The 19,726-nt window shown below is 56.7% G+C and overlaps 2 protein-coding genes across 3 annotated transcripts; both read left to right on the top strand.

The window, feature by feature from the left end:
- The first annotated feature begins 769 nt into the window (after positions 1-769).
- On the top strand, positions 770-6,274 carry DUSP11 (dual specificity phosphatase 11). Its single transcript, XM_064497812.1, has 9 exons — positions 770-947; positions 1,285-1,360; positions 2,331-2,462; positions 2,672-2,795; positions 3,375-3,435; positions 3,773-3,819; positions 4,334-4,409; positions 5,256-5,300; positions 5,557-6,274. The coding sequence occupies exons 1-9, from the start codon at positions 838-840 to the stop codon at positions 5,813-5,815; spliced, it is 930 nt and encodes a 309-aa protein (XP_064353882.1). The 5' UTR covers positions 770-837; the 3' UTR covers positions 5,816-6,274.
- A 250-nt stretch (positions 6,275-6,524) lies between these two features.
- Positions 6,525-18,971, top strand: STAMBP (STAM binding protein). 2 transcript variants are annotated; one of them, XM_064497809.1, is made up of 10 exons: positions 6,525-6,642; positions 8,192-8,432; positions 12,232-12,307; positions 12,960-13,055; positions 13,961-14,336; positions 15,029-15,153; positions 16,116-16,253; positions 17,429-17,541; positions 17,742-17,841; positions 17,995-18,971. In XM_064497809.1, the coding sequence occupies exons 1-10, from the start codon at positions 6,540-6,542 to the stop codon at positions 18,049-18,051; spliced, it is 1,425 nt and encodes a 474-aa protein (XP_064353879.1). In that variant the 5' UTR covers positions 6,525-6,539; the 3' UTR covers positions 18,052-18,971. The 2 variants fall into 2 exon arrangements, with proteins under 2 accessions (XP_064353879.1, XP_025977940.1); XM_026122155.2 differs by having other exon boundaries at positions 6,561-6,673.
- Positions 18,972-19,726: the final 755 nt, after the last annotated feature.

The following is a 19,726-nucleotide window of genomic DNA, read 5'->3' as shown; positions in this document are numbered from 1 at the left end:
GCGACGGTGGTACTGGAGATGCTGGTGCTGGGATGGAGTGGGATGGTGGTACTGGGGATGCTGGTACTGGGATGGAGTGCGACGGTGGTACTGGAGATGCTGGTACTGGGATGGAGTGAGATGGTGGTACTGGGGATGCCGGTACTGGGATGGAGTGGGATGGTGATACTGGAGATGCTGGTGCTGGGATGGAGCGGGATGGTGGTACTGGGGATGCTGGTGCTGGGATGCTGGTACTGGGGATGCTGGTACTGGTATGGAGTGGGGATGCTGGTACTGGTATGGAGTGGGGATGCTGGTACCGGTATGGGGTAGGGATGCCGGTACCGGTATGGGGTGGGGATGCCGGTACCGGGGATGCCGGTAGCAGGATGCAGCAGGGATGTCAGTACCGGGCTGGGAATACTGGTGCCAGCCCTGGGGCGGGGATGCCGGCACCGGTGCTGGCACGGAGCGAGGGTGCCAGTCCCGAGGCAGGGATGCCGGTCCCGGGGCGGTGACGCCGGTCCCGGGGCGGCGGGGCCGGTACCGGTGCCCGTACGGGAGCGGCGGGGCCGCCGCCGAACCGCCAGAGGGCGCCGCGGCTGCGGGCGCCACCGGGGGGCGTGGCCTGAGACGGGGGCGTGGCCTGAGACGGGGGCGTGGCCTAGGTTAGCGGCGTGGCGTGTGGGCGTGGTGTCTGTTGCGGGGCGTGACCTCGGCTAGGGGCGTGTCCTCAGCTCCGGGGGCGTGTCTTTGGCTCGGGGGCGTGTACTCGGCTGGGGGGCGTGTCCTTGGCTCGGCGGGGCGTGTCCTTGGCTCGGGGGACGTGGCCACCAGGCGACATCAGCGGCGGCGATGGCGGCCGCGCGGGGTCAGCGCGGCGGAAGCGGAAGCGGCGGCGGTGGCGGCGGGTGGGTGAGGGGCGCCGCCATGCCGGGCCGGGGGGGCGTCCGCGTCCCGGACAGGTGAGTGCCGCCGCGCCGGGCCTCCCCTGCCGCCTCCCCGCCCCGTCCCGGGGCCTGCCGCCACCCCCGGGGCCGCCCCGAGGCGCGGCGGCCGGTGGCCCGGTGCTGCGTGGGCTGCGCCGCCGCTGGGCCCGGCCTGCCCCGCCGCAGGGGCAGCGGCGCCGCGTAGCGGAGCCCCCTCCAGCGCCTCCCGCGCGCTACGGGGGGATATTTAACCCAAAGCACCGGGACCCGGCGGTGTGTTGGCCTGAGGGGAGGGGAAGCCCCCGGCGGGGTTGAGGGGGCAGCGCGGGGCCGGTGTTCCGACGTTTAACGGCTCCTCCCGCTCCCGGTTTAGGTGGACGGACTACGTGCCGCTGGGCCGGCGGCTGCCGGGCACCCGCTTCATCGCCTTCAAGGTCCCCCTGAGAAGGGTGAGTGCGCTGCCCCGGCCCCGGCGGGCTGGAAAGCAGCTTCTGGAGGAGCTGCGCAAGGAGCCAGTTGCAAATTCCACCAAAAAAGAGGAAAAAAGTGTTGAGCCGGTCTGTGTTTGGGGGTTACAACTTGGCGGGAGCAACAAGCACAGTGTGGTCTCATCTGTTTGGACAGACTGCCTGTGTGAAGCTGTCGTGGTGGTGTTTACACCCCAGAGGCGATGGGGAGCAGCTCCCGGGGGTCGCTGCCGGCTTTCTGGCAGCAAGGTCCAGGTCCGAGGAGGTCTGTTGGGGCCCTCTGTGTGACAGCAGCGGGCTCCGCTGGCGCGCGGCCACGTGGATGTGGTGCCAAGCCGGAGCTTCCGAAAGGAAGGATCTGATGGATCGTCGGTGTCGTGGCACTGCTGCCACTTCTGCGTGCCCAGGGCTGCTGGCCGGCCTGCGCCTGCCACGTGAGCGTGTCTGGGAGAGCTGCTTCCCCTCTCCCCCCATTTTGTGTATTCATTTTACTATAACACTACTCCTAAAACATGGTGGATCACATCTGTGGCGATTGCGGAGCTTTTGGCAGGGAGCAGGGCTACTTATTCACTTCGATTGGAATCGAAAACCCAACTAAAACTTCAGCTGCTTGTCATGTTTGTCATGCTGCGGTGGTTTGCTGCAGTACGAAGGCTTTAGTCACGCCTGGAAGCCCTGAGCTGTTGTTGTGCAGCCTTTGGTTGCCAGCGTAGCTCTGGTTACAGCCTTAAATTGCAGCTGAACCTTTCTGAGTCCGTAAAGGCCCAGAGCACATTCTGGTTTGGTTTGGTGTAACTTGTGTGTCTGTATCTCTCTTTGGTTTTTGCCTGTATCGTTTTTCTTACAAGATGAACTTTGGGAGGTTTTGGAGCATGGACCTCCTCCTTGTGCTCATCAGTTGCCATGTACCTGAATTTAATGTGTGCTATTCAACATTATTTCTTCTCAGAGCTTCAATCGAAATCTTCATCCGGAAGACAGGTTTTCGCCTCGTGATCTCCTTAGGAAAATCAAGGAGCAAAAGGAAGAACTGGGCCTGATCATTGATCTAACGTACACAACTCGCTACTATGGGCCGGAGGTCAGTCCTTGTCTTGCTGTCGGGGAAGTTAAGCTCTGTTTAAGCCTCGATATTGCAGATAGTAGAAGCAGAACTTTTCTTGCCTAAAACAGCGTTGCTGCTCTTTTGGACTTGGCTCATCTTTTTCTAGCTTATGCAACGTGGTTCTTTACTTGGTCAAAATTCTTACAGTTTTTGCAGAAATTATTGGGCTCCTTTGTTTCTTGTAGGACCTGCCAGCCACGCTCCGCTACTCAAAGATCTTGACGATGGGACACGAAATACCGAATGATCAAACCATTTATCAGTTCAAGTGCGTTGTAAAAAACTTCTTGAGAGAAAACCAAGATAACGGTAAGCATGGATTTCCCTGACGTTATTGAGCCGTGTTGCTGGGAAGGGTGCTGCGGACTTGGAGGTCAGGGAGCTGTGGTAGTAACCTTGTGAACAGCTCCTCTGTGCTAGTCCGGGTGAAGTTCTTTTCCTCCCCTTGGCACGTGACCGTCAAGGCAGTAACGTCACTTTTTTGTGGTGGAGAGTTTCATGCTGGCTCTCATAATTTGGCAGTGAGTTGAGCTTTAATGAAGTTTGAGACTTCATTGCTATTTTGGCTGTAAATGTTGATTCCTCTGTAGTTGCTGCATAAGCACTGAGCTGTTTATGCTCAGGAAACGAGTGGAATATCCTTTTACACAGTTTATAAATGTTATGTTGCCCTCAGAGAGCTGTGTGACCGTACAGAGGTTACAAGATTTAATGAGGTAAATCAGTGGTGATTACTTGTCATAAATATGGTGATCTCGTTGCGTAACCCTGTATGTTTGTTTACACTGGTGTGACTGTTGGGTGATGAATGCGATCAGGCTTGTTTGCTGGTTGCGTTGTGGAAAAAGAACACTTTAAAAGATATAACCTGATTATCATGTGTTACAGATAAACTTATTGGAGTGCATTGCACGCATGGCTTAAACAGAACTGGCTACCTGGTTTGTCGGTGAGTTGTCCTTGGTCAGACTGGGTTAGGTGGTGGCATTAGCAGCCTTATATGGTTTCAGAATGAAATTTTATTGCACCATAAAACAAGGCTCAGGTGGCCTGCGTAATCCCAGACTGGCAAGGTTTTAAACCTTATAAGCTCAGAGAAGGTTTTCTTGTTAGGGGTCATTTTTTATCTCTGGTTTCAGGAAGCCAAGTGCTAATACTCCTTTCTGGCATATAAATATAAGATCTAAAAACTTCCTGTGGTTTTTTTTTCCTTTTGAATTGTCTCTAACTTGCTAATGTTTCTGTAGCTAATTCTGTAATTAGAGCTTTCTTGCTGCTCTTTTCAGGTACCTGATTGATGTTGACAGCATGGAGCCAAATACTGCGATAGAGTGTACGTATACATATCATCTTCTTGCTATGATACAAAAGGTTTATCGTCAGCTGGTGGTTTTAGATGATCAAAGGTTTTGGGGCTAGCTCCAGTGGAGTGGCTATATCTCATCTATTAGTGCTTGTTTATGGTTTGCTGTGATGTAGAATGGGAGCTGGAAGAGCAGAACTGCTAACGGGCTCTTGGAAGTGGTTTGGAATAAGGGATTAAGTTTAGGGCTCTGCATGGAAGTGTGAAACTAGCCAGAACCGAGTGGACCTTGGGCTTTTGCCCTGGACTGCGAGTCAGACAGTGCCACCTTGTAGCGCTGCCTCTGCCTCCTCAGGGGCTGCCCTATAAGGGGAGGCACACAGGGAATTGAGTCACCTTGCAGCATGCCTGCCCTTTGCCTCTCTAACCTGAACAGAGCCTGTGGCTGAAGGGGTTAAAATCCCTCTGGAAGGTTTTGAGTGCTGGGCAGCCCCAAGAATCCCTTGTGCAGAGTGTTGTTAAAGCTCAGCCTTTCTCTCCTCAGTGTTCAACAGAGCTCGAGGGCACCCTATAGAGAGAGTGAACTATATTGAAGATCTTCGAAAGAGATCTGTAAAAAAGTAAGTCTTTGTGCGTGCGCGGGTGGTTGCGTGTGCTAAATGAAAGTTGTGTTCGAGTGACTGGTACAGGCTGAACTTTCCTGGCTCCTACTGCTTGCGGCAGAACGGGCCAGTGGATGAGGAGGAAGGCGGGCTGTTAAACCTGCGTTTAAACGTGTTCTGCACAGACTTTTCACAGGCCTGCTGCCGTCCCCTTTGTAGGGGAGGAGTGATGCAAAAGGGGCTGGATTTGAGTGTAAAAGAGGTGTTGCGATCACTTGGTGAATGGCTCGAGGACACAGTCAAGACTAACAGAGTTCTGTTTAAGGAACTGCGATGTCAAGTGTTTGGGCTTGGACCCCTTCAGTGGAAAAGTTGGTGCTACATTAAATACTGAAAGGCAGCTGGTGGCTGAACATCATCTGTATCATTCAGAACAATTCCGATTAACAATGCGCAGGCTTCTTGCTTACTGTACAGCTGAACAGATGGAACAAACAGAGCTGTTCCCTTATTTTAAGAAACTTGAATGTGTTTTTGTAAGTTGTCTATGTGCAAAAACGCACCTATTTCCTTGCCAGCTCTGCAGGGAGGAAAAAGCTCCTTGAAGCTTGTCTAGGGCCCGCGTCTCAATGTTGAAGTGTTCATTGTGTCTGCAGCAGCACAAGCAAGGCGCTTTACCTCTGACCGCAGCGTTTGTGCCTGTAGTTGTGGAGCAGCCTAACTGACAATGCTGGTGCTAGTTCCTGTTGGGGCTGAAACGTTCTTAAGATATTTCAGGGGAAAAGAGCCCTTCCTTAGAAAGGTGTGCCAAGTAAGAGAGCTTTTTGCTTATAGTGAAGCAGTAACTTCTCTTTCTCTTCTTAGGCTCCTCCCTTCTCAGCAAAGATGGCAGGGGAACAGTGAATGCAGGTAAAAAGCTTTCTCTTGACTTTGGCAAATGTCCTGGATGTGATACTGCCTCTGCAACTGTGAGCGGAGAGGCGGCTCCTGCCTGGTCCTTCTTGTGGCAGCAGAAAAGCCCTTTTTCTTTACGCGCTTGTGAGTTATTGGGTTTCGCTAGATGGTGTGGGAGTTGCAAGAACATACAGCCTGGGAGAGACTGAATGGGCTTGAATTCTCCTGGACAGCTTGGCCGTAGAGATAAGTCACCTACACTTTCTTTCAGAATGTCCGGCTATGCCAAGAAGGACAGCTGGCGTGACAAGGCCTGCGCTCATCGCCAGGAGCTCGTGCATGAGCACTGTGCGGCCAGGGAAATGTGTCCTAACAGTTTGGGACCGAGGAACTGCCCGGTTCCGTCGCCTTACAGCGAGCACTACGATGGACTGTGTTTTCCAGCGCAGGGTCCCGGCTTCCATCTCCCGCAGGAAACGCACACAGCCAAGAAACGCAGACGGCGGCGCAGGAAACCTGTGACGGCGTAGGGAATGTCATACACGAGGAAAGCCGTCCCGGGGCTGTGTTTTTACCCAAGAGGTGCTCTGACCCAAGTCTCACTAGTTTAGTGAGTGGGTTTGCCATAACATTCACCAGCGGCTCAACTGACAATCTGGAACTGCAGAGGAAAGGGGTTTTTAGTCTTCACACAGCATTTTTTTCCCTCCCCCCTGCTCTGGGTACTTTTACAACTCCCACTTTGAAGTTTTGAAATCCTCTGCCAGACCTTGGAGTCCTGCCTCAGCGCCGCCAGAGACACATTTGGGTGCTGACCCAAAACCTTCCTGAGGAAGCATCTTCATGGGCACCCCTTTAAACTGCCACAGAAGGAGCTTTTGTTTGGGGTTTATGTAATACGTAATTTGAAAAGGGATTTGATGTGAAACTGGAAAATTTTCTTCTCGACAAACTTTGCTAAAGTAAATTTCTGCAGTGTAAGTTCTCAACAGGCAGTGTTGACTGGAACGTGTCCGGGTTAAGGGGTTGGGCTGCCAGGCAGGGACGAGGCCGGGAGACTGTGCTTTGGCTCTGGGCCGAGCTGGTTCTTATGCGGGAGATCGTGGTGGCGTTATTGGGGTGAGAGGGGACGTTTTTTGGGGGGGCGGCCGCTTTAAGGCGTACTGAGGCCGGGCTTCCGCCCTGCCCCAAGATGGCCGCCCTCGCTCTCCCCCACGGCCGGGCGGAAGCGGCAGGCGGCTGAGGCGTGCCCGGATGTGGCGGCGCCTCGCCATTGGCCGCGGGGGCGCGGCGCAACGGCAGCAACCCGGAAGCGGGAGGGAGGGCGGACGGCGCGGCCGCCTCCCCGCGGCGGCAGGTCGGGGCCGGGTGGGGGTCCGAGCGGCCGGGTAAGGGCGGGGGCTCCGCCTGGGGGGCGCCTCCCTCTCCCCTGGGGGGCAGGGCCGGGGGGGCGGGAGCCGTGGAGGCTCCGGCGGGGGGGGCAGGGCCTGGGGGGGGCCGGGGGGGGTGTCTTTCCCTCTGCCGGGGGGGGTCCGGGCCGGGGGGCTCCGGCCTGGCGCTGCCTTCCTCCTCCCGGGGGAGCTCGGGCTGGGGGGGGGTTCTGGGGGCTCTGCATTGTGTTTTTGGTTTTTTTTTCAATTTTTTGTGAGAGGAAGGGCCGGGGGGGCTCTGGTTTGGGGGTGCTGGGGGGGGCTCTGCTTTGGGGGGCTTCCCCCTTCTCAGGGGGCCGGGGCTGGGGGCTTCGGTTTGGGGCTAGCAGCTCCGCAGGGGTTGGTTTGGGGAGATTTTTTACTCTCGAGGCTCTGTTTTGGGGTGTTTTTCTCTCCTTTGGGGAGCTGGAGTTGGGGGCTAGGAGCTTGAGGGGTTGGGGAGTTTTTTACTGTCAGGAGAGGGGTGTAGGAATTGGGGGGGCCCTGGTTTGGGGGCCTGGGAGTGTGTGGGGGGGTGTTTTGAGGGGGGAGGCTCTGCTTTGGGGAAGTAGGGGCTGTGGCACCTCAGCAGGCTGGTTTTGGTTCAGAGAGGCAGAGGGGAGCTCTGGCCCGGGGGGCAGCTGCGTTCCCCCCCCCCCCCCCCCGGCTTCAGCAGGGGTTTGAGCCCTGGGAAAAGGCGAAGCCCCCTCAGAGCTGTGGCTCTGTCGCGGTCGCTAAGCGGACGTCCCGTCGCAGCAGCCTCGGCTGCAACTGAATCCCGCGGCCCTTATTTAGGGGACGAAGCCTGCGGAGGCCTCTGGGGGCTTGGCCGGGGCACGGGCTGGGAAACGGGGGCCTGGCTGCCCCAAAAAGGGGCTTCCAGCTCCGACGTAGCCCCAAAAAGGCACCGTCTGCCGAGGCTGGCGAGATGCTTTGCGTTCAGCCCTGTGGCTTCGTACAAAGTTTAACCCCCGAGCCGGTCCGGCAGGGCCGTTCCCCAGGGCCGCGCGTGGGGGAAGAGCGTCAAAGAGGGTTTCTGGGCCGTCTGCCCCCCAGCCGTCCCGGCGCTTCCTTGCCCTTGAGCTCGTTAGCTTATTCCCAGGGGTTAGTGGGAGCCGGGAGGGGAGCGGATGCATGGAGCAGGTCGAGGTGCATTCCTGGGGTGACGGGCGTGCCTGCCGTGGCGCCGGGGAGAGAGGGACTGCGTCTGCATGGGGCTGAGCGCGATTTGGGATCGAGCTTGAACCCTAGCTTGAAACCTAACATCAGGGACTGATCCTGAACTCGTGGCTGCCTTTCAGATCATAAATATCCAAGCGCCGTCTCCAAAAAGCGCTTGGCTTCTCCCAGATGGCTCCCTGAGGCCTGCTTGGCCCATACATTCGACTCCCCTCTGCTGGGGAAGTGATTTCTCTGCGGGAAGGGAGGTCCCGCGGAGCCTGGGTGAGTTACCTGCTCACAGTGGTTTTGACGCGCTCGACTTTCCTCCCGCCGCAGAGTTCGTCGGCGCTGCGGCAGCTTTGATGGGCGTCGTTATGCCTGATCACGCCGACGCCAGCCTCCCGCCGGAGGAGCGAGTGCGAAGCCTCATCCAGATGGGCAGCGCGGTGGAGGTGAACGAGGACGTGCCGCCGCGGCGCTACTACCGCTCCGGAGTGGAAATCCTCCGCATGGCTACCATTTACTCGGAGGAAGGCAACATCGAGCACGCCTTCATTTTGTACAACAAGTACATCACGTAAGGGCACCGTCGCTTCGTTTGCGAGTAACCTGTGTTTCTACCCAGGCTTGTTATTTTTATCTTGCTTTGAGCGCGCAAAACCACACGCCAGCCTTGCTGGGCTGGAAAGACTGGGTCTGTGCAGAGCTCTGCTGCTAGCGGGGACTCCTGTCAGCAGATGGGGAGCTTTTGGCTCCCTGTATTTAGCAGCCGATGCTTCCTTGTGTTTTACCGCCGCAGAGTGGCTAATTTGGGTGTTGATTTGCCTGCCGCGTCATATGGATGGGCAGGGATCACAGTTTTATAAAGAGCCTCTTGGTATCCTGCATCTGGAAAGGGTATAGACTCACTGGTGATTTCTTGAGTAAACCTGCTTTGGAAGAATCCTGTTTCACGTATAATTTATTAAAGCCTGGTAGAGCAGGAAGCGGGTTCCTCCTTCGAGTGCTGGGATCAGTTGTGTGGGAGTGTAGGTTTAGTTCAACAGCTCAGAAATAATATAATAATATATCCACATGTGCCCCAAGCCCCTTTTTGAGGAAGGATGTGGGGAAAAGGGCTGAGTCCCAAGGACCTGATCCCGGTCGGCTGGCACTGATGGCCTGTGGGTATCTCGGGTCCCGAGCGCCCTCCCAGAAAGCCCCAGATCAGGTATAAAACCAGCCGAGACCCCGCTGGTATCTCAGCTGCCGGGGCTGTCTGCGCAGACGAGCGCAGAGCCGTGCGTGCTGGCTGCCGTCTCAGCCGCCGGCCGGAGCAGAGCCATTTTGGGTCTGAAAGCCACGCTGCCGCGAGCCGGAGCCTACGCCGTGCTAACGCGGTGACGTGCCGTCAGGTCTGGCTTGTGTCTGACGGGCTCAGAGTATGAGCAGAGCAACCGTGCCTATCTGTAGCTGTGCCTGTGTCTGCTTAAAGGGCTGAAAGCCACAATCCTCGGAAAATATCGCAATGGCACCAAATGTCCTGTTTCTTTAGGCTTTTTGGCCAAAAGCCTGTCCCTCCCACCTTCTCCCGCTTTCAGTGGCCAAAGGGCCGGCTCTGGTATGCTCTCTGCTGCGCCCACATTACCCGCTCATCCCGCATGGGGTTGGCATCTCTGCTGGCATTTTCTCTCCCTGCCCCTGTGTGCAGGGTTCCTGCCCCTTAAATCCAACACATTTTTCTCTGCTTAGCTTTGCTTCCCGCCTTGCACTTCCTGAGCTTTTATGGGCATTATAGCGAGCTCCTTGGGACGCTGCTCAGGGAGCTGGGAAGTGTAAAACCCTTGGGAAGTTTTCCAGGCTGATTACGTAGCTGGAGCCAAAGGAGAAACTCTCTTCTATCTAAACAAATGAACTAAGTGCACCTTCGCTGTTTCATTATTGCGGTGATAGGTGCTGGTGTGCTTTCCCTCCGGCAGCTTCCAAATGCTCGTGGCATTTACGTTAGCCTGGTTGTCAGGCTGCCAGGAAGGTGAAATCTCTGTCAGTGGTGTGCTTTTCCCAGTGCTGATGAATTTGAGGTGCTGGCCTGGATTACCTGAAGATGGGAAGTTGATTTTGTCATCTCGTTTCTTGAAACATAGGCCCATCTCTTCACATGAAAGCAGTGGGCTCGAGGCGGAGTTTCGAGGTGTCCTTCCCTGAGGCTGTGATCCAGGAGCCAAGAGCAGGGCGTCCTAAATGGCGCCTTGAACACGACTCGCGCTGCTCTGCCCTTTCCAGAAACGGGGCCTGGATTTTTCCCCTGCAGCTTCAGCCTACGTCTGCGGTCGGTGATGCAGCTGGGGACTTGCCCCGTCCTTTCTCAGAGCCGAGCTCCCTGCCTGAGCGTATGGCCTCGCGCAGGCGATTTCTGCGTCGGGCTGTGGCTTGGGGACAGGGACGTCCCTGCTGGGGACGAGTCCAGCCTCGAGAAGTAAGCGAGAGGCTCTTGGCACATTTGCTTCGAGTCCTTGTCTTGCAGGGGTGCTGCGTGGCCTTAGGAAACTGGATTTCCCTTTTTTCCCTCAATATCTTGTTCCCCAGATCTTGCTGGTCCCAAGGCGCGAATCTCGCGGCGGGATTTTGGGAGAATCCTGTCGAGGCTTGGGGTGATCCCAAGGCGGGCCGGCACTGAGACTCCCGGCGAGGTGGCCAGCTCGCTGCTTTGCGCCAGGCTGCCTGCTCGATCTCGTGCGAGTCGTTTAGCCGCTCAACGCTTGTTTCCCATGTGTGAAAGGAAGCTAATTGCCCAGCCCTCCTCATGAGGGGCTGGAGGGCTGCACGGTTATCTGTAAGAATAACCAAAACGGACTTTTAGGACCTGTCTCTCATCACCTTGGAAGTTATCTGCTTGCTTTTCTTGTTTAACTGTACTGGGAACAGCTTCTTCCGCGCTGGCCCGAGCAGATTTGTCCTCCTTGAACCACCAGCAGACACAGGAGGTTGTTTTTGCTAGAGCAAAATAAGAAAGAAAAAGAAAAAAGACGTGGATTTCCTGTGGTGTTTGGGCTCCCGGGCTGCCTGCGTGGCCGAGAGCTGCCTGGCTCTGCTAGGATTGGCTCCGAGGGTTTGCGTGGGGCTTTGCGAGGGACTCGGGAGACGCCGGCTTGGCACGCGTGCCGCAGCAGTGCTTAAAAATAGCCTGTGAAGCCACCGCTCGGTGCCAAACAGCTGCTGTTCACGGTGGACCCAGGAGCACTCGGAGGTTTGGACGAGCCCAAAACTTGTGGCGATAGGAGCTGCAGGATTAAGCGCTGCCAAGCCTAGGCTGGGCTTGCGGATAGGAAATTCCCAACTGTTCCTACCCTTCTTCTGCCTCCTTTCCCAGTCCGCCACTGCCTGGTCTTGCCCCAAAACCTTCCTCTGGCTGCCTGAGCGCTCCCCATCCCGCTGCCCATTTTCCACCCTTCCTTACTTGTGGAAACCCAGCTGGTTTCCCCACCCTTCTCGGGCCAGCATCTGCTCTTAATCCTTCTTAATTAATCCCTTCCATTTTAATCTGCAAGCTGTTGGCAGCGATCGCAGCCGTATTTTGTCTCCTCGACACAGTGACCTACTTCGCAACCACCAGCTGGGAGCGGGGACCTTGCCGGGCCCTTTGGACGGAGCGACGGCTTCTCCGTGGCTCCGGGCGGTGACGTGGTTGTGCTGATCCTGCAACCCCTGGCAAGAGCATCTCTGTGCTCTCCATGGCAACCGGGAGCGTTTTGGGTGTGCAGAAAGCGCTTGCCTTGCCCAGAGGGCTGGGGTTTTGAAGCAGCTGGGTTTATTCATCCACACGCGGTCGTGCAACAGAGGCAAAAGACCTCTGCTGTAGCAGCTGAGGACGCTGCGAACTTGCTTTTCGCCTACCTGCAAGTTTTGTTTTCAAGGTCTGAGCTAATTTTCCTGGACAAACTGCTCTATTCCCTGGCGCAGAAGGATGGTGTGAGCACTGAGTCAGCTGAGTCCTTGAGCTTGCCCCCCGTCCCTTTGGATGCTCAGGGAGACGTGGGCAGGTGCCCGAGGACCTTCCTGAATTGCTGCCGGAGTCCTGTGTGTTTTAGGCTGGTTTATTAATGTTTCTGCTAAAAACAATGTATGTATCCCTGAGGATCATGCCCAAAGCCCAGGTGCAGGAAAAATCCCCTGTGCAAGGTGCTCCCCTGGGACCGAACAGGATCCCAAGGGCATTATGGATTTTTTTGCAGCAAGGAGGACGAGCATCCTGATTGCAGGGAGCAGGGCCCAGGGAGGCGGCAGAGCAAGGGGTCTGTGCTGCAGGGGAATGATCTGTACCCCCAAAACCCAGCTTAGTGCTTCGTGCTAGCCCTTTCCGCTGCCGTCCAGAAACGCAATCTCTCTTGTCGTTACAGGCTCTTCATAGAGAAGCTGCCCAAGCACCGTGACTACAAAAATGCTGTCCTACCTGAAAAGAAGGAGACGATGAAAGTAAGTAGTGACGTTGCCGAGACTTGAAGGGCTGCTTTTGGAAATGTTTTGGGGTCAGGAGTCTTGGGTTTTAGTGGCTCCGGGATGAGTGATCCGTCTTCACGCTGAGAAACCCTGGCTTGACCAGGCAGCCCCGATCCTTCCGCAGTTATAGTTTGGGCTCTTCTTCCTCAGTCGTCCTAGTGCTGGGCTGGCCGTGGTTGTATCCATCTAATTTACTTTCTGGTGAGCGCTGGGGCTTCCTTTCCTTCCTGTTAAACTCCCTGCTTGTCAAGCACCCCTGGGTTTTCCTTGCACTGTGAGCAGATGCCTGGTGCAGAGGTCCTCAGAGGGTTGCCTGGGAGGTCCTTGGAGGTTGCTCACAGCCAGAAGGCAGCTCCTGACCCCCGACTCAGTGTTGACCAAGGACAACGCTCTCTAAGCTCGTGCTCGGTGTCGCTGGCAGTGCTGTCTGTGCCACCCAGCTACTGCGGCCTGTCTGCGGCCTCCCGGCCTGTCTGTGGACAGTGGCGGAGCTGCTCGGGCCCTTCCTGCACCGTGTGCCGAGGAGGGTTTGTTCTCTCTGGGTGCTGCATGTCCACTGATCCTTGCCTCTGTTCTGGTCCTGGTTTTTTTTGCCACGGTTACAACCATGTGTTTTTCCTTCCCTCAGAAACTGAAAGAAGTAGCGTTCCCCAGAGCTGAAGAGCTCAAGAAGGAGCTGCTAAAGAGGTACGCCAAGGACTATGCTAAGTACAGCGAGCGGAAGGTGAGTGAGGGGAGACTGGAGGCCTGTGCTCCCCCGAAAACCCACAAACACAAAGGGTTTGGAAGAGGGCAGGTCTCCAGGGCTCCCGGGGTGCACCGAAATGTGAAGTCTGGGTAGCCCCAGCTCGCAGGGTCCAGCCTTGTCACCCGTAGCAGAGGGAGCCGGCTGTCTCGATCTCGTTTCTGCTGCCATTATGTCGGTGAATCAGTCACAGGCATCCCTGCATCTTTTCTCATTGCACGTCCCGGACACAGTCCGAGCTGGCAGTCCCCACATCTTGCACTTCTTGCTTTAGGTTGTTCCTCAAAAGCCCCTGCAAAGGGAGCAGAGAGCAGAGGGGGAAATAACCAAATGCAAGTGCATCTAACAACTGCGCCAGCTTCCACTTCCCCCTCCTTTCATTACTGGGGGGAAGATATTGGTTGGTTGGCTGCTTTTCCTTTTTATCCCAACCTGAGGTACGGGCCCCGTGATTCAGAAGCTCAGCAGGCAGCTGGTAACAGCATGGGCAGGCAGCTGGGCTTCTGCGGGCAAAGCAGAAAACTCTGCGGTCCCTTTTGCTGTGGGCGAGTGCGTTTTTTGCAGCTAGGATAGAGGGAAATGAATCTGGAGTTATATTTCTGCGAGGAGAGTAAGGCAGCGGTTCACTGCCCTGGTCCAGCTAGCTGTTCTGGTGGAAGTGCAGATGTCTGGTTGGGAAGCCGGAGCTTCCTTGCAGGAGGAATGCTTTTTGCTGGTTACTTTTTGCAGGCTACTTCTAAGAGTAGTCTGGGATTGCTGAGGGTCTGCAGGCAACAGGTCGGAAGCTACAGCTCTAAAGGAATGACAGTGCGTAGGCTCCGTATCTTGCCTCGAGCTGGTGTTCTGCTGTCTGCTGATGTCCTTTGGTGTATTTCTCCCTGCAGAAGGAGGAGGAAGAGGAATTTGCACGCAACTTGGCTTTGCAACAGCAGCTGGAAGAGGAGAGGAATCGGGTAGCCCTAATGAAGCAGCAGCAGGCAGAGCAAGAGCAGTTTCATGCCTTTGAGGAGATGATTCGACGGCAGGACCTGGAGAAGGAGCGTCTGAGGATAGTGCAGGAATTTGGCAAGCCAGAGCCAAGTCCTGAGTCTCTGGATGGGCCCCTCATCCCTGGCGTGCAAAAGCCCCCGAGTGATTTAACCCCAAAGGCTCCTGTCTCTCCAGCTCAGCCTGCAAGTCCGTCTGTGGGGATTTTTTCATCCAGACCTCCTGTTGTGGACAGATCCCTGAAACCTAGTGCTTTGGGGAGCACAGAAAACAGTTAGTACATCTCAGTGTGGCCTTCTCCTTTGCTGGGGCTGGACCCAACGCAGCCAAAGAGCTGCGTTGTCTGGGAGGCTTGGAAGTATCTGGTCATGGCACCATTCCCTCTGGGGATTTGCTCCTCCAAGTTGCTGGATGTTCTCACCGTGGTCCAACAAAGATTTGGAGGACTGGGAAGAACTGGCTCTTTTTGGGAGTCAGTCTCCTACGCTTCTCCAGCCCAGTCTCTCTGCTGACCTAAAGTCTACAGCCTAATTTGGCTATCGATTTTACTAGGTCCAAATACTTTGTTGGAGATTGGGGTTTCGTTCCTGGCTAGGCTGACGGAGTTCTCCTCTTCTGCCAAATAGGGCGCCAAAATACTAGTTCAGACCTTTCCAAATTGCTGGTTCTTGACCAGTGAAACATCTAACTTAAAATGATGCTCTGTAAGTGTGTGTGTTTTCATATTTTTTTAGCAGAAAATTAGATTTGGACACACTTCTAAAGATCTTTCTGTGTGTCTCTCCCTGTTTTGAAAGAGGTAGCGACCATAAATGACTTCATAAAGCTCCACAGTGACTTCACTAAAGCATGCATGCTGTTGTAAGGGTGTTGTCAGTCCATTCCCTCTGGGTCCTCTGACCCGAGGGACCTTTTCTCCAGTGTCCCTGCCTGTAGTGCTCACCGTGCTGCCGTTCTCCCCACAGATGCAAGTATGGATGTTCTTCGCCAGATCATCGTCCCTAGGGAGCTCTGCCAGAAATTCCTCCAGCTGGCCGATGCCAACACGGTCCGGGGTGTGGAGACATGCGGCATCCTCTGTGGGAAGCTGGTAAGGTGCTAATCCTAATTAACACCCTAAAAATGGCGCAGGGGCTGTACTCTCAAGGTTTAACCCTGTGCAGTGGCTTGGAAAAAGGCTAGAGCAGCTCCGGAGATCCTTGCCCAGGACGCGGATTCTGCTGCAGATGGTGGTAGCGCAGCGTCACCAATGACTAGGACTTCGTACGAGCGTTGGGGACGATCTGCTTCTCCTTTTCCTCCCTTGTACGTTAGGATTCCCTCAGGCCGCACATTAATGCGAGGTGACAGCCACCAGGTCCCTGTGGGTGTCCACCCTCCTGTCTCCTGTTGATGACTCTGCTGGGTACCTGCCTTAAGCACAACACTCCTGCGTTGACGGTGACAGGCAGCTCCGGGTGACTTTCCTTTTGGTACCAGCAGCACTGAGGGATCCCAGCTGCGAACTAGGACCCTCACCAAGGCCAGGTTTTGCCCACACAGACCAAAGACTACTCCAGGCTGTCTCCCCTGAGTCGCCTGGGGCTGGTTTGCTCACGGGAATTTGCTTTGAAATGAAGTTGTTTGACCTAACAACTTTCTGCAGTCCAGCTGCTCCCAGGCCCATGGCGATTATTTAATTATGAGGCCTCATTCCCTAGCAAGTGGGGAGAGAGATTTCCTTCGGGTGGGTATCCAGGGCTTCTCTGAGCTGTTGTGGGTGCTCCGCACCGCAGGGAAGCCCAGGAGAAAGCTGTGGGCCGTGCTCTGACTCCAAAATTGTGCGACTGCTTTGTCAGTAACTTGCAGTCACCGTTTCTGTGACCCGTAGATGGATGGTGGATGTGTCCCTGGGTTTGATTCTGGAGCTGGCATTCCCCCGACTGTGTGGTGAATGCAAAAGTACCTCCTCGTTCCCAAAGCTTAAGAAATTACGTTGGTGCCGGTGGGCAGCAGCAGTGTCGACTGCTGGGGGGGTCTGAAGGGTAACGGCCTCCCTGTGCTGCCTTGCAGATGAGGAATGAGTTCACGATAACGCACGTCATCGTTCCCAAGCAGCATGGAGGCCCCGATTATTGCAACACGGAGAACGAGGAGGAGCTCTTCCTCATCCAGGATCAGCACGGCCTTGTTACGCTGGGCTGGATCCACGTGAGTCTTGTCCCTGCTTCGCTTCCAGATTGGCCTTGGGTCTGGCTGGGAAGGAGCGGGGTGCATGGAGCAGGGCTGGTGGAGGCGGATTTGCTGGGGGAGACGGTGTGGAGCATCCTTCAGCTGGATTCCTCCCTCTGGAGCCGGCACCGCTCACACTGCTGTGAACATCCAGGCTTGTTCTAAGCTCAGGTGGCTTTTCCTAACACATCGGTCCCGTTGGAAGTGGGGGATCGGGCATGAAGCTCACGTTTCATCCAGCTAAAGGCCAACTCCAGAGGCACCGTCCATCTGGGCAGCCTGGCCTCCCGCACGGAGCTCCCGCTGCGAGCGCAGGGCCTCCCCGCTGCGCGTCCTCGTAGTAGCGCTGCTTTTTGCGGCCAGCTGTGCGCTGTTCTGCCACGGGACGTGCCAGTTCCAGATTCCCGCGCTGGCTTCAGCGCTGCCCTGCTGCCTGTCCCCGCGGAGCCTTTGGCAGTCGGATCGGGGCCAAGCAAAACGGTTGGTGCTGCTGAGTAATCTCTCGAAAGCAGCAGCTGCCTCCCTGGCTTTGACAAAGAAATGCCTGCTGCGTGCGCCGGATATGTGCGGGGTGCCTGCTTTTGGCATTAACTCTTTGGTGTCAGGCCTGTAACGTGCAGGGACCTGCGGAAATCCCTCTGACCTTGCTGCTGGTCTTTGCAACAAAAACCAAACAAGCAAAAGGAGAAAAACCTTTCTGCCAGAGTTTGGCTATGAAATCTAGTCCTCGGCCAGTAAAGCAGTTGCTGTCTGAGATCTCGAAACCTTTGGCCACCTTGGTGGAACATGGTATCTTGAAGCGTCCAGGCGTGCTGTGCCCCAGAGGCAGCCGCGTTTGGGAAGCGGGTGAAGTGACTGCCCTGCAGGGAGGCGTGCGCTGGAGCAAGAACAATGTCGGGCCTTAAAATGGAGGTTTGCATGGGATATGGTCAGAAACTGGAGCTCTTCCTGCGCTTTTTCCAAATGGAAAAGAGGAGCAGTCTTTTGGGGGCAATCCAGAGCCGTTCTCTGTCTGTTAGCAGTGCGCGAGCAGGTACTCTGTGCCATCGGAGGAGCAGCGTCTCGTCTCTGTTACGGCATCCTCCTGGCAGACGCAGTCCCTTTCTGTCCCCCGGCCGTGCCGTAACTTCCTCTCTTTTATTTGGGTCTTTCAGACTCACCCCACGCAGACGGCCTTCCTCTCCAGCGTGGACCTGCACACGCACTGCTCCTACCAGATGATGCTGCCGGAGTCCATCGCTATTGTGTGCTCTCCGAAATACCAGGAGTGAGTATGGAAGCGGGAAAGGCCTTCCCGGCTGCCCCCGCCTAGGGAGACGGCTCTGCAGCTGGGAGAGGAGCATCCCGCGGCGCGGCTCTCTGCTCTCGCCCGGGACCAGCGGCCTCGGGGGCTCCTCCCAGCGCAGCGAGCGTCCCTGTCCCTGTCCCCGAGGCTCGAGCTGTTCAGAGCGCGTGTGTTTGCTGCAGGACGGGCTTCTTCAAGCTGACGGAGCACGGCCTGGAGGAGATCTCTTCCTGCCGGCAGAAAGGTTTCCACCCGCACTCCAAAGACCCCCCCCTCTTCACCGTAAGTCACCCGCGGGGCGGCGGGGGCTGCGTGCTGCCGGGCACGTTGGCTGCTTGAATTTTAGCCGTTGCGGGGTGCCAGGCTAAGACCCGGGGTGGGGGAGCCGGGGAACGACTACTAACCCTCTGCCCCGTTTCACCTCCTCTTCTGCAGACCTGCAACCACGTGGCGGTGATGGAGAGGGACGTGGTGCTGATGGATCTCCGCTAGGCCTCTTGCCTTAACCGTGTTTCCCGTGAACCTTCCGTCTCGGCCTGGGGAAGATTTGTTTCCTCCCGTAGCAGATGATTTCTACCGTGTAGCGACCCTTCCCCTCCCTCCCCCAGTAATCGCGGTGAAATCGGTAACCTGACCTCAGTGGGAGCAGGCGAAATCTCGGTGCCCGGCGTCGGGCTCGCGAAGCGGCGCTGAGGTTCGAGGTGTGGGGAAAAGCTAACTGGCAATGCAAAGACCGAATCTAACACTGAAGCAGTCGTGTAACTCTTTAATCTGGGGCGAGACCAGCTTGGCGGGGAGTTCCCCCGAGCTCCCACCACCCCGAGGCGTGGAAACCTCCTCGAGTGTTTTCCCGAGTGGGACTTGCCCACGTTAACTCCTGCTCTGCTTTGCTGCTCTTTCCTGATTGCTAAACTGTGCCCTCGGCCCGGCTCGTTGGAGTCGCTGACCTTTGGTGTCCTTTTAAGATCGAATCCTTCCTAACCCCCTTGCCCCATACGGGAACCCTCTTCGCAGCCGCCAGCGTGTCCTGCTGGCTGGTACCTGGGGGAGGTAAGAAGGAGCCCAAGCCTTGTGCTTTCTCCTGCCTTTGGAGACCTGCGTTTGGGGGAGAAGGTGCTCAGACGCGGCCTCGCTTTGCACGAGCTGCTTAATTGCAGCAACGACGAGGGACGTCCGGTTATTTCCTTCCCTCGCCAGGCTGGGGGCTTTGCTCCGGGCCGGGCAGCGTGGGGCTGGGGTCGGCTCGTGCCGGCGTTGCGGCGGAGCTCGCCCGGCCTCCTGGGAGGGCTGGAGTTGCCTTTCCGCCCGGGCTACGTATATACGCGTTATGTATGTGACGGGCTGGTACGTCCACCTGCGCAACGGCGAAGGAAATTCTCCGGTGTACGGTTTAATACAGATGGATTCTCTTACGTTGCATGGGTTTTTTGTGTCGCTTGGACAGCGGGAATGGTTTTGGACCTGATTTGTGGGGCTGGAGGGGAGCAGAGGTGCTGGCCAAAAGAGGGGGAAACAATTTATTTGGGGCATTTCTTTGCACCAGGCACCTCCAGTGTGACAAACCGTCTCCGCTCTCCGGCCCCGCAGGGCCTGGCCGGGTCTGCGGGTGCTGGTGCGGAGACCGGGCGAAGCCTCGTGCATTTTCTAGAGACGCTTTGCAGCTCTGGGCAGACCCGGAGCACCGAGGAGAGGAGCCGGTGGGAAATCCCTGCTCCTCCGCAAGTCATCCCCGCATCCACCGACCCCCCCGGGCAGGTTTTCTTGCATTACCTAAGGGCCAGGTATCTAACAGCTGGGACAAAATAAGCTGCTTTCTGCAAAGTATTGCCGCGCTGAAGCAACGGTGCTTTGCAGGAGCGTTTGCTCCCCGAGGGCTGCCTGTTTCGGGGCTTTGGTGCCGGTCTTTCCTGCGGTGCCAGCGGCGGGGAGCGATGCTGGCCGGTGCCTCCGGTGGGCTGCCGGGAGCCTGGCCGCGGGCCGGTCCCTCTGTCCGTCCATCCATCCATCCGCGGGGGCGGCCCGAGCGGTTTAAAGCGCGAACGTTACCCATATACGGCGGTGCCGCGGGCCGGTGGAAATCCCACGGCCCCATCGGACCGATCCCCCCCCTCCTCGGCGCGTCGGGCGCTGCCTCCGCGGAGCCGCCGGCGGCCTCCCGTGCGGCGCC

This window comes from Dromaius novaehollandiae, chromosome 26 (assembly GCF_036370855.1).
Source record: "Dromaius novaehollandiae isolate bDroNov1 chromosome 26, bDroNov1.hap1, whole genome shotgun sequence".
Taxonomy (NCBI): Eukaryota; Metazoa; Chordata; class Aves; order Casuariiformes; family Dromaiidae; genus Dromaius; species Dromaius novaehollandiae.
This window is presented reverse-complemented; position numbering and strand designations above follow the sequence as displayed.